Here is a 13,869-nt window from a genome sequence, read left to right on the forward strand (position 1 = left end):
TTCTTTTTACATTTTATTCTTTAATACAAAACAAAAAGATGTAAGAAATAAATGAATTCCAGAATTAAAGTAATAGTAATTCTATGCAAGAAGTGGTAAATCAAGTATTAAATTTTATAATGACTGAGGGGCCTGGCTCAATAAATAGTATTTCTGGCTTTTCCACTGTATCAGATTTGCAGGCTTTCATGAAGTGGAAATCCAAATCTTTCATTGAAGCAGGTCCTATATAATCTATAAAATGCCTGATTTCAAGTTCTATTTATCTTTTTCTTTTTGTTCTTTTTCTTTCTTTTCACGCTCAGATTTTGCTTCTTCCTCCTCATGTTTTTTTATCAACTGTTCCACCTCTTTCTGCTTTAGTACTCTAATTGTTGTCTTTCCATTCTCTCTTGTCAATGTTGCAATTTCAACTGAAACAGACAGAAAATATTTGCATTGTCACTTTTACCTAAAATCGGTAATATTTAATAGCCAAGGTTCTTTATGGTTATGATTGTCAAAGGAGCCCGAGGGAGTTAGGCACCAAACTCAAAATAGTCTCCTTTGAAAATCTCGGCCTAAGGCCTTGATTCTGTCAACACTTTTGTACATGTGTTACTTACTCATGTGAGTAGTAAAAAAATAAATGGACTACCCCCATATACAGGGCTGTCCCTAGGGGCGTGCAGGTCCTGGGACACAGGCACAAAGTTTCTATCTGCTGGGGGGTGCTCCCCCTGCCCCTTCCCCAAGACCCCACCCCCACCCCACCTCCTCCCCCCCGCCCCTTCCCCAAGGCCCCACCCCCACCCCACCTCCTCCCCCCCGCCCCTTCCCACCCAGTTCTGCCCCCTTCCCCGAGCTCACTGTGCCCTCGCTCCTCTCCCCTTCCCCCCAGCACCTCCAGACACTGGGAAACAGCTGATCAACTGCGTTGGGAGGGAGTAGGAAGCACTGATCGGCAGGGCCCGCTGGCAGGCCAGAGGCACTGGGAGGAGGAGAAGGTTGATAGCAGGGCTCCTCCTTGCCCCCCTGCCATGAAGCAAAGGGCCCCCCAAAGCACGGGGCCTGCAGCGGTCACCCCGATTCACTGTACCCTAGGGATGGCTCTGCTCATATAAACAAAGTTAAGCACGTGCTTGATCACAGGCTCAAGGTTGAGAGTAAGTAATTCCTGCATCTGCAAAACTGGCCATTGTCCACCGTCTCTATTATATTGTCGAAACTGAGTGGCAATATAATAGAGAGAGAATGTGGGAGAGGTAATATCTTTTATTGGACCAATTTCTGTTGGTGAGAGAGGCAAGAGAGAGCTCTGTGTGGCTCAAAAGCATGTCTCTCTCACCTAAAGAATTTGGTCCAATAAAAGATATTACCTCTCCCACCTTGTCTCTCTAATATCCTGGGATTGACACAGCTACAACTACCCTGTGTGGCAATATAATACACTAGTTTGTTCTCTAAAACTCCATTATCACAGACTTATTTTTGACTAAAAAGCAATTGTTTGAAAAACATCCAGTTTATTGTAATCTTTTTACAGCAAATATTTGGGTTTTTCAGCAGCAAGGAGTTAAAAGAAGTTCACCTTTAAATATGGGAGAGCAATATTGCTTACCTTTCTCTGCAGAAAGTTTGCTAACATCCATGGTTTTGTTTAGCACTTTAATAGCTAAAGCAAGTGCAGATTTCAAGGTCATTGCTCCTTCTTTATAGTCTTGTTTTAACATTGACACAGCTGCCTGTAAGACAAAGAATGGAGATTTATTTAATGCAAAGCAATGCATACAGGCAATTTAAAGTTCTGTTGTGTCAGATGTCAGAGATCATTAATACTGCTGGCATTAACATTACTGTAGGAAATGTTTTACAACTATTTCTGCTTGTAGTAGTAATGAATATGGAATTGTGGTTAGTACAGTCCAACTGTAAACTATTTATCCATGGACAAGTTCATTTATTTTGTTTTATTAAGAAAAAATATCTTACAGCACTATTATTCCCAATGCATGTAGCTTTCCATCCTCCATAGTTTCCACTAGGATCACTCTGATACAGCTGAAATCCATAATGCTTATCCCAGCCAATGTACAGCAATGAAACACCAAAAGGACGTTTTCCTGTTAAAATACAAGGGTATTAGTCATCTAAATTTAGTAACAAGATTGGTCCTGAATGCTGCTTTAAAAAAAGAGTCAAGGAAAATGTTAAATCCTTTCCTCGGAGCTAGGATTTAATAGACTGCTCTGTACTTCTGGTATTTTAGATAAGCTCTACTATAAATCCTTTTATTGTTTCCTTCTAAGATGTGACTAAGAAAAGAATACTGCTAGTGTCTTATTTCAATCTCTTACCCTACCACCAATTTATTTCCATGTAAACAAACTGGAATTTATCACCTTAGTATCTTAAAACAAATCTTCAATGACCATCCTTAAATTTATAGCATAAGAGCTCCAGAAACCAAAAGTACATTAATGGTCAAGTCACACTACAAATATAATGGAGGTTATCAGTCAGCTAGGGTCTTCTGTGTTTTAACACTGTTATTGCTTGTGTTTGTGGAAACATCACCATTCTGTGTATTTGGAAACACTCCCTAGGCCATAACATTGTTGTCTAACAGTCACAGAACCATGTTGTCTCATCTACGCTAATAATTAAAAAAAAGTGTTGGAAGACTGACGCCCCTAGCCACAGCTGCTGGTCCATAGTTACACTGGTACAATAAATAAAATACACAAAACTAATTTCCTCCTGTTGGGATTCAGAGCGTTCCTGTGCTCAAAAAGCCCTACATCTCAGCCACCAACTTTTCAACAGTGATTAATGGCTGTGTCTATATCAGCAAATTTAGTATCTATAAATTTATCATCATTGCAGTGTCATCATTTGGAAACAAAAGTTAATTCCCTCGGCAATTTTTCAGGGGTCATTTGCACTTAGCAATTTTACAGGTCAGTAACCAAGTATTGTAAATAACTTCATAAAATCATTCTTTAGAAATTTAAGAGTTCAAATATGTTTCATTTATTACCTCCAAACTGTGTATAAGCTTGCTTGATATCACACAGTGCTGTTACCAACTGCTCACAAGGAATTGGTTCTTGATACTGCAATAGATACCTAATATTCAAAAGAAATATCAAAAATAATATTTTTTTCAAAATACTCCTTTTGTTTGTCAGCTCCATGATTCAGGTACAGAGCTCAGCACAGCAATGCTTAAGATATTATTTTGATTCACAGTTTTATCAGAATGAGAATGGAAATCCCAAAACACACACAGTTGGTACCACAGCATAAAGTACTACGCCTCCCTATTATTTAGTAATTCTTATCAGCCAATTTGCAATGTGGCTGTGATAGCAACACCTCCATGGAAACTACTTTTTTGCAAGAGGGGAATGAAAAGTAAAATTAGCTAATGGAAGGATTAGAATGAGCAGAAGGTAATACAAAACAAGTCATTGAACAAAATCCCTGGCACTGGTGTCTTTATTACCAAACTTTATGAACGGAAAATGTTTGTCAAAGTTGTTTCACAAGACTTAATAAAAAACAAATCACTTTGAATTTGTCCACAAGGATTAGGTTGTACAATTGCCACAAGAGTGAGTGGACTCAGTATAATACCTGATGATGGCCCGTGAGCACAGACCAATGAATCTGGAACAATCTTTTTGGAGCAGGATAAATTAGGAGAGAAAACACGTTGGCAAGATAGGTGTATTGTAAAAATTAAAGAATAAATGCAGCATGAATCTTACAAAGAATGGAATAACAAGTAATCAGTTATCCAAAAAGGATTGAGGTTAGCAATTTAGTAAAGAGTACACATGCCTGTAACTTTAATTTTCAACAAAAAAATTTATTACTTGTGACATTACCATCACAATGTCTGTAAATTTACTATAAGACTACAGATATAATAATAATAAATTAAGAAAAAAGTATTAAAGAAATGGACCAGATCCCTGGGTATAATGAAAGTGTACCCTTTCACAGTTCTGGGTGATAGTATGCAAACGTAGTTTAAAATGTATGAATGGCTTTGTACTCCATGAGGTGATATGGCAAATAAAATTTATATTTGAGAACACTTTCTGTGATTACATATTATTTCCTTATTTAAAGAATCAGACAACCTTGAAGCTGCACACGTTTATTAGGTCTTTACCTAGCTTTCCAGTAGTTAAAGGTGTTTCATTTTTTAAAAGGACATTTCTGAAGCAAAGTACACAAACTACCTCTAACACATTAGCAATAAATTGATTAGCATTTCACTGGAACAGGCTAAATCCTTAGTGGATGTAATCCAAGCATTTTGGTTATCTATTTTATCCAATGTAAACAAACAGGGGAAATGATACTATTTCCTTTATTGCTCTAAATGACTAGAGATTCAGCTATAAACTGGAGCTGTCTGGAATACATAACAAGATAATGTAAAATGCAGTTTGACAGATTGTTATTTTCCATTTTCTTGGCCTGGTTTGTCAAATCATCTAAAACTGAACAAATTTATCTTCTGCTAGTATATTTAATTATCTGAATAGTGTTAAAGTTGGGTATACGCTCCATATATATAGGCCACAAAAAGGAGGCTCACATGCAAGGCATTACATTTTATAACATTTATACAATTGGACCAGAATAGTAAACAAGAATTATAAAATAAGCAGATCCAGAGTTCAATTTGTTAACTGGTATCAAGTATTCATTAAACCATTGGTAAGGTTCTGGTAAATGTTAAAGCTCTTTAGAGCTAGTCCTTTTAGTTCACATAAGCAAAACCATACATGAAAGTAAAAGCAAAACTTAATATGGGCAGGGGCTAAAATGTAGAACATTTATTCCTTTTGTTTGATTAAACTTTAATACATATACAGAGAACAAAAAAGAGAAGCACTTTCCTTGTTAGAGGATTGAATTTGAAGTCAGGGTTAGTCTTAAATCCTTATTGTCACACGTTACAGCTCTTAAGTAAAGCTACAAGAATATCTGTAACCATACCTTTGTGCAATAAGTCTCAGTTCATTTGTTAGAACATTAGCATCTGAAGTTATCCCTGCAACACTGCAAGCCATATCCCTGAAATACAAATACACAAGTTCATTGGGTTGTTATTCATTCCCGAGCAATAGTTGTATCATTATGCAACATTTCAGAGGAAGAACAGTTTCATATCTACGATCAAACCCACACACTGTAAAACAAAAAAGGCCATAAGCTCTTGCCACTGCATTATGTCAGATACATGTTGTAACCACTCCCATAACAGTACAACAAAACAGCAATCTTGAAATGGTTCATTAAGTTATACATTTACATATGATTCTACAAACATGAGGATTAGTCCACGGATTATTAAATTCCAGATACTGACAATACACTCTGGACGTGACTAGAGGAAACATATATACATTACCATTTTGCAGGCCACCTTTAACATTCTGACATAACCTTTTATTCGGGTCAAACATACTGTGCAATGACCAACTAAAACAAAACTTTAAATTCTTATTAATGGAGATTCTACAGCAGCGGTGTCCAATAGAAATTCGATGCTAGCCACACTTGTGGTTTTGAATTTTTCTTATTAGCCACATTATAAAAAAGCCACATGCGTTAGCCACAATTCAGTAGCCTATTAGCCACATGTGGCTAGTGGCGAACATATTGGACACCGCTGTTCTAGAGGATATTCAGTGTGTGCACAACTGACAATCTGGTTAATTGTTACTGGAAAAACAATTTGAGAGAAACAGCTGATTCAGATGAGAACAGATGAGAATTTTCTTAGCTTTATTTATTTTTAACAAAAAATATTGCATATCCTTAACTGTGCCAAGTAGCTTAAATTTAGTGTTTCTCCTGCTGAATTTGAGATGGCTATAAAATATCCACTGCTCAAGCAGACAGGATCAAATACAAAAGTAGAAAAATAATCCAGGTAGTGGATTTAGAGAAAAAAAGTAGGAGCAGACACAAGTAATCACTCCTTTGATTGTAGGTAATAGGATTCCTGAATAACCCAGTTCTTTCCCCCTGCTAAATAAGCCCCTGGCTGCCCCCGGGGTTGGGAAAGAAAGGGAGGGAGAAAGAGGACAAAGTCACTTATGCCTCACATGCACCAAGCAAAACTCCAGTGAACATGAGTATCCAGACCTTTATTGGGCAGAGTGGAAAACAATCCACAGTATGATTCTGGTTGATAACACTGGTAAAAAAAATCTGAATAATTAGAAAACAAGAGATTGAGAAATGGAGATATGGATCATCTCTATTAGAGTTATGTCATAGAATATTAATGCATGCTTTACTCATATTCACAGAAAATACAAAAGATAGAACAAATGCACGATTTGAAATGTGACTTACAGCCTATACAAATTAAAGATTACATTTGAACGAGACAGGGACCAATGCTATTGCAGAAATAATGCGCAGAATTGTTCAGTTTTAAAATAGAACAGAGAGCAAACGAAGAAAAACAATGGAAGTGGAAGGTAATGTATGTAACAGAGTGCACATCACTGAAATATGAAAACCTATCAGCAACAGAAGCAACGGATAAATTTGTTCAAGAGCGAATCTGAAAATTAGGAGAAATGAGGGAATCAGAGAGCACTGCTCTTGATTAAAAGATTAGGGGATTTTTCTGCAAGACTTTTTGCTTTTTCATAGTACTTGGTAAGCCTGGGCATTATCACATAAATGCTAATGCAGTGATAGCACCTTGTATTGGGAAATACGAGCTCCCATTACGAAAAACATTCCCATATTAGCTTTAACATATGGGTTACTCTGTCTAAAAAAGAAAAAGGTTTTGCTTTAACCATAATTTTTGAAAGCTATTAAAGTTAACACTGATAAAATAATTTCACTCAAGAACTCAAAACTCCTCAAGTAACAAAGAAAATCAGTTTCAATTATGTTGTTTGAATGACAGAGGTAATTAAATACCCTATTAGCAATTATAACAGCAGTAAACATCTTTCACCAACATCTCAACTTACTCATTAAGCTTGTATATTTTCTCTGAAAAAAAGACTTCATCAAGAAGCTTGTGGATGTTGCGCCGTTCTGCTGCTAACAATACACCATCATTTGCTAAAATTCCCAGGCAAGTGCCTGCATGTCCAATTGCTTCCATAGCATATTCAACTTGATACAAACGACCTAGGAAAAGAGGTTTCAATTGGTAAATTCAACCATTTAACTCTGAAGAGGGGCAATCCTACAAGGTGTTGAGCACCTCATACAACATACTAAGAAAGCATAACTCAACCAACTCTCACTGTAATCACATCATCACAGGATCAGGTTCTAGGTCTGTCACTGATGGCAAGTTAATTGGTCAGAATCAAGTAGGAAATCCAATGAACACACACAGTGGCAGGTTCAGATAGAAACAAGCATTGCCCTTACAGAGAATTTTAAATGCAAGTTATCTACAACAGCGGTTCTCAAATTGGGGTCCACAAACACTTTCAGGGGTCTGCAGGGCCCCATGGATAAAATCCAGAGCCCGAGCCCCAGCACCTCCTGCAGGGCTGAAGCCAGGAGCTGCTGGGTTGAAGTCCCGATCCTCAGCACCCCCCACAGGGCTGAAGCCTGGAGCAGCAGGGCTGCATTCCAGAGGGGCAGAAGCCCTGAGCCCATGGGCAGAGTTGGAGGGACACAGGGGTGTTGCCCCCCATAAACTACAGTGCAAGAGCAGGGCACTCCTGGGGCAGCTACACCCCTCTCCTGCTGCCCCCTGGCCAGGTAGGAGATGGGAAGCCAGAGCCAGGCAATGCAGAACAGCTGCTGCTCTGGCTGGTGCCATGGAGCAGGCAGCTGCAGTGCTCCCTCATTTCCTGCTGCTACTGGTGCAGGGGGTTGAAGCTGCTTCTCAGCTCCCAGCCCCTTTGCTCACACAGCCGGTCAGAGCTGCTTGGGCTGGGGCACCTGGCTCCATGGCCGGCAGAGGCCTCGGGGAACAGAGACCGCAAGAAAGGCCTCCTGGCACACAGCCCCTAGCTACCCCCCTCCCTGCACCCTGAGCTACTCCTCTGCCCGCACACAGCCCCTATCTACTACCTCCCTGCACCATGAGTGGTTTTCAAACGTTTGGAGCTGAGCCCTCACCATTGAGTTATAATTTTTGGTTGCGCCTCCCTCCCCACAATCCACACAGGCAGGTGGGTGGCCTGCTGACCTGAGTCAGAGCGTGGAGGTGGTGCTCCCTCTCCAGACCCTACTGTGCGGAGCTGGCTTGAGCCCCCCTGCCCAGAGCCCCCTCCTCTCCGCACTGGGCCCTGGAGTTTTTATAGTATGTTGTGGTGGGCCTCAGAAAAAAAAAGGGTTGAGAAACCCTGATCTACAAAACTAACTGAAGCAGAAACGGAGACAAAAAACATGGATTCTTCAAGATTCAAAAAGGAGTTTTAGACACGTCCATGAATAAGTAGCATCAAATGTTACACTAAGTAGGATACTATTGTATGGGCTATTAATACTCATGTGTCAGGGCTTAGCCAATAGCCAAGAGATGTTTTCCTTGTATTATTCCATTGCCTAGGATGTACAATCTTTTTTTAAACACAAATTTTCCAGTTTAAATAAAGCATTTTGTTAAATGTCTGTGCAGCGTTGTTCAGAGTATTTCAGGCTGGATTCTTGAACAGGTAATTTTTTGGGGGGGGGGGGGGGGGCTGCAGGTCAGTGTACTTTGAGTATTGAATAAAAGGTAACCAAATATATATATATAAAAAATAGTACTGAACAACGGTTTGAATTTTGGAAGGTTAACACCTTCCTCTGATGCATTCAGCATTAAACACTGTTGACAAAAGGAAACAGTATACTGAGTAGATAAACCTTTGGGTCTGTTTCTACATGAAAATTCTTATGGATTTGCAATTCATACTTTTGTGCATTGTTTCCGTAGCTATAAGGATGAATGCAGTTGTCTTTCTGGAAACTGGGGATGTATCCAGGCTTGCACAAGCAACTCTCCGGCTGACAAAGTTTACTGCAAAATCTCACTGAATTTTTCCCAAGGCTGGACTGAAAAAACGTACTCAAACTTACTACCAAAAGGGTGGTGGCAGTCAGCCCCTCTGGGCACAAACATGTAATTCACTGCCAATGGAATAGGCAAGAACCATATATAAATTAAGCTGGAGAGCCTTCAAAAAGAAATGTAAAGAAGCAGATCTCAATTAGATAGAGGAACTTTTATACTTTATTCTTAAAATTATCTCAATTTGCATTAAAATTAAAAGCATATCTCCACTATGGTCATGAAATCCCTTATAGTTTTGGATGTTCCTCTTAATGTGAAGATCTGATTTCTGTGTCACAGATGAACTCAGGCAAATTGTCAACACTCAAGACTTCTACATATTTCAGTTGCTATTTAAAATTCTTGGGGAGGCATAAGGAGAGAAGCTGATTGGACATGTGGTTCCCATTTACAGAACAATACCTTCTGGAGAAAATATAGTAGTTCTGGAATCATATCTTCGAGACTGTAACAAAAACATAACAGAACTCATTTTTTTTTTCTCTTTAAACAGAACAAACTTTATTCAGTAATATTGGCAATCATGTTCAGCAGTAACATAGTGATTTCAGTTTAGTATCTGTGAGACGTATAGCATTACTGGTAGTTTTGTTACCATTATTGTATTAGTTACCTTTTGTTACTAGTCAAGGGATGAGTGCTCAATTTACTTCAACGCTTTTTCCTCTTATCCCTATCCCAATCATTGTATTCCTCACAAAGCTTTACAACTAATGCTGTAAACACTTCTGCACATGCTTAATTTACGTAAAAAATTCCAATTTAAGGTGGGTAAAGTTAAACACGTGTATAAGTATTTTCAAGACTGGGGCCTCTGTTATTTAAAGTCATTTAGCTGCAGAGAGCTTAATGATACTGCTGAACTCAGGCACCAAAAGGGATATATTTCATGCATAGTAACTCACCATCTTGCTTGTATGTTACACTGTAAAAACAAAACAAACAAAAAAACCCCAATCAATACAAATAATAGGTTCATAGAACATAACTACACATATCACTTAGACATTGAAAAATGATGTACAAAAGTACTAATTACAGTAATTAGCCCTCAATAATAGAAGGGTTTTTTTTAAATGTTGTAATTAAGTTTTTAATATACATGAATCTCACTGATGAGATCATTAAAAGGGGGTCGTGGGAATCACCTTGACAGGTGGTAAGTAAACCCGATTAAAAAGGTCCCTTTTAATGAATTATATCAAAGCAGAAGTCGTTGTAATGGAGCAGATCAGTGCCTCTACCTATTGGGCAAGTGTTGAGGCTGGGACAGGTTTCTCCCCCTCATTCTCCTTGCAAAGTCCCTATTCCCAGAGAGAGAAATCTTGGGACAGAGAAGACCTCATCCCCCACACGAGAGGAACTTGGGAGCTAAGTCCCCAACACCCCCCAACCCCCTCCCCCTTACACCCCGGCCCACTGAGAGGGCGGGGGGAAGAGAAGCAGGCCCTGCCCAGCCCCCTTACGCCCCAACCTATCGAGACGGGCTGGGGACAGCCAGAATCCCGTGAGAGAGGCTATGGGGTTCCCCCAGCCCAGGGAGGCCGGCTGGAGCCCAGATCGCAGGCGGCTGCACTGCAGAGTCATCCCCCTCCCCCCGCAGCACGGGAAGGCCTCACCGCCGCCCACTTCACACCGGGGGCTGCTACTCTCCGCGGGCCGGGCCGGGCTTGCCCCTCAGGCGGCCGCCCCGCACTCACCGCCGCACTACGGGGTCTCGTCCGCCGAGAAGAGACTGTCCTGCCACCGGCCACTGACTCAACGCCGCACCGCTCGCCAAAATGGCCGCCGCGCACGCGCGCTAGCATGGCCTGGCCCGCTGGCTGGGGCACTCCTGAATCCCGGCTCAGCGAGGCGCTGCCGGGGTCGAGGAGAGGCGGAGCGGGCGGCTCGCTGCCTAGGGAGGCAGGGCCCGGTGGGGACCGCTCCGCTCCCAGCCCAGGCCTCTCGCTCTACTCGCAGCTCCCTGGGCCAGGCGCCACCGAGCTGGAGCAGGGAGCGCGCTGTCTCACCGGCAACGGCTGGGCTCCAGCCTCTTCAATGTGTCCCTCATTTCAGCAGCTCCGGAACTGCCTCGCTAAACCGACTTGTCCCTGACAACGCGCCAGCCCTGGGGAGGCCTTGAATCTGCTCGGCCACCTCGGCCTGGCGCCATGGCGCTGCAGGCTCCTCAGCTCTTCTTCAGTAACCAGATTGGAGAGAGAGAGAAATAGTGGTGTCCCCCGGGGCCTGACCTGGGCGCAGTCCTGTTCAGTATATTCATCAGTGATCTGGAAAAAGGGGTAAACAGTGCGGTGGCAAAGTTTGCAGATAATACAAAGCTACTCAAGATAGTTAAATCCCAGGCAGAGAGCGAAGAGCTACAACAGCATCTCTCAAAACTGGGTGACTTGGCAACAAAATGGCAGATGAAATTCCATGTTGATAAATGCACAGTCATGCACATTGGAAAACATAATCCCAACTATACATATAAAAAGGTGGAGTCTAAATTATCTGTTACCACTCAAGAAAGATCCTGGAGTCATGGTGGATAGTTCTCTGAAAACATCTGCTCACTGTGCAGTGTCAGTCAAAAAAGCGAACAGAGTGTTGAGAATCATTAAGAAAGGGTAAGCTAAAAGGACAGAAAATATCCTATTGCCTCTATATAAATCCCTGGTACGCCCACATCTTGAATACTGCATGCAGATGCGATCGTCCCATCTCAAGATATATTGGAATTGGAAAAGGTTCAGAAAATGATTAGGGATATGGAAAGGCTGCCATATGAGGAGAGATTAATAAGACTGGGACTTTTCAGCTTGGAAAAGCGATGACTAAGGGGGGGGGACATGATAGAGGTCTATAAAATCATGGTGTTGAGGGCAAGGGGTTGGGGCTGAGGAGGGGTGTGGAGTATACAAGGGGGCTCAGGGCAGGGGGTTGGGGTGCGGAGTGCAGGAGGGGTTTGGGGTGTGGGCTTCCGCCTGGCACCACTTACCTTGAGCAGCTCTGGGGTGGCAGCGGCACACAGCGGGGCTAAGACAGGTTCCCTGTCTGCCCTGGACCCACGCTACTCCCGGAAGTGGCTGGCACCACATCCCTGGGGTAGGGCGTGGGGGCAGAGGGCTCCATGCGCTGCCCTCACCTGCGGGTACCTCCCCCAAAGCTCCCATTAGCCGCGGTTCCCTGTTTCTGGCCAATGGGAGCTGCGGGGGGCGGTGCTGGCAGCTGAGGGCAGCGTGAGGAGCCCTCTGCCCCACCCACTCCCACAGGAACCTCAGGGACGTGGTGCTGGCCGCTTCCGGGAGCGGTGCGGGGCCCACAGCGCCACAGGAGTGGCAATCCCGCGGGCTGGATCCAAAGCCCTGAGGGGCCAGATCCGGCCCACGGGCCATAGTTTGTCCACCCCTGCCCTAGCCTCTGTTGCAAAAAGCTGGGAATGGGTGACGGGATGGATCACTTGATGATTACCTATTCTGTTCATTCCCTCTGAGGCACCTGGTATTGGCCACTGTCGGAAGACAGGATGCTGGGCTAGATGGACCTTTTGTCTGACCCAGTGTGGCTGTTATGTCCAGCAAGGTTATGCCAGCAACCACGGTATTAGTGTGAAGGACTGGCACCTTGATACCACTTAATTTTGGGTGTATCCAGGTGGAATTACTGCTGTGTCCTTGCACTACATTTGAATTCTTCAACAGACATTGTAAAAAAGTCCATATGAAATAAAATCTCAACTGGCAAAGATTAAAAGGATAAAATAAAGTTTGTGTATTATGCCAAAATTAAACATGGGGAATTCATCTGAAAATACACTTTATGTGATCAGGCAAAGATGGACAAGTAGGATTAAGAACTAGATCCAAAGTTCACTGAAATTTAGGAGAATATTTCAATTGATTTCAATGGCCTTTGGCTAGACTTAGAGAGTATCATAGAATCATAGAAGATTAGGGTTGGAAGAGACCTCAGGAGGTCATCTAAACCAACCCCCTGCTCAAAGCAGGACCAACACCAACTAAATCATCCCAGCAAGGGCTTTGTCAAGCTGGGCCTTAAAAACCTCTAAGGATGGAGATTCCACCACCTCCCTAGATAACCCATTCCAGTGCTTCACCACCCTCCAAGTGAAATAGTGTTTCCTAATATCCAACCTTGACGTCCCCCACTGCAACTTGAGATCATTGCTCCTTGTTCTGTCATCTGCCATCACTGAGAACAGCCGAGCTCCATCCTCTTTGGAACCCCTGTGATACATAAAGTGGGGGGAGGGAGTAGCTCCCTTCGATGGACACCCAGCCAGCCAGTTGGCTGTAAAATCCCTCTTGGTCTGTTCTCTGTTTGCTTTACCTGTAAAGGGTTAACAAGCCCACAGGTAAAAGTAAAAGAGTGGGCACCTGACCAAAAGAGCCAATGGGAAGGTAGAACTTTTAAAAATTGGGAAAAAGAAACTTTCTCTTTGTTTGTTGTTCTCTGGGCTGCAAGGACGGAGCAGCAATGCTGTGTAAGGCTTGAACCAGGTATGAAAATTCATCTTCTATACATAGAAGAAATTATTTGGATAGGGAATGTTTAGTTCGACACAATCAGGTTTATTTTTTATTTTGGTTTGTGGATCTCCTCTATGCTAACCCCAGATGCTTTTGTTTGCTTGTAACCTTTAAGCTGAACCCCCAAGAAAGCTATTTTGGATGTTTGATTTTTGGAATTGGTCTTTTAAACTCTAGCAAAAGCCTAAATTCCAGATGTAACTTTAAATAAAATTTACCTTTTTTAAGAACAGGGATGGATTTTTGGTGTTCGAAGAGGTTTGTGCATGTTGTTTG

At 42.2% G+C, this 13,869-nt stretch overlaps 1 protein-coding gene across 6 annotated transcripts in view; it reads right to left on the reverse strand.

Moving 5' to 3' along the window:
* The window catches only part of PSMA4 (proteasome 20S subunit alpha 4), a 17,552-nt gene continuing 3,683 nt past the window's right edge, over window positions 1-13,869 (reverse strand). The window contains exons 1-9 of one of the 6 annotated variants that reach the window (XM_037910840.2): window positions 10,759-11,215; window positions 9,964-9,983; window positions 9,461-9,503; window positions 7,005-7,167; window positions 4,999-5,076; window positions 3,020-3,108; window positions 1,972-2,102; window positions 1,601-1,724; window positions 1-413 (exon numbers count right to left, since the gene is read on the reverse strand). In XM_037910840.2, coding sequence (XP_037766768.1) covers window positions 259-413; window positions 1,601-1,724; window positions 1,972-2,102; window positions 3,020-3,108; window positions 4,999-5,076; window positions 7,005-7,167; window positions 9,461-9,503; window positions 9,964-9,966 — 786 coding nt within the window. In that variant the 5' untranslated portion in view covers window positions 9,967-9,983; window positions 10,759-11,215 and the 3' untranslated portion in view covers window positions 1-258. Of the gene's footprint in view, window positions 414-1,600; window positions 1,725-1,971; window positions 2,103-3,019; window positions 3,109-4,998; window positions 5,077-7,004; window positions 7,168-9,460; window positions 9,526-9,963; window positions 9,984-10,306; window positions 10,325-10,677; window positions 11,216-13,869 lie in introns of those variants that run through there. The other 5 variants (XM_037910838.2, XM_043523587.1, XM_043523586.1 and 2 more) reach the window with 5 other exon arrangements.

This window comes from Chelonia mydas, chromosome 10 (genome assembly GCF_015237465.2).
Source record: "Chelonia mydas isolate rCheMyd1 chromosome 10, rCheMyd1.pri.v2, whole genome shotgun sequence".
Lineage (NCBI taxonomy): Eukaryota > Metazoa > Chordata > Testudines > Cheloniidae > Chelonia > Chelonia mydas.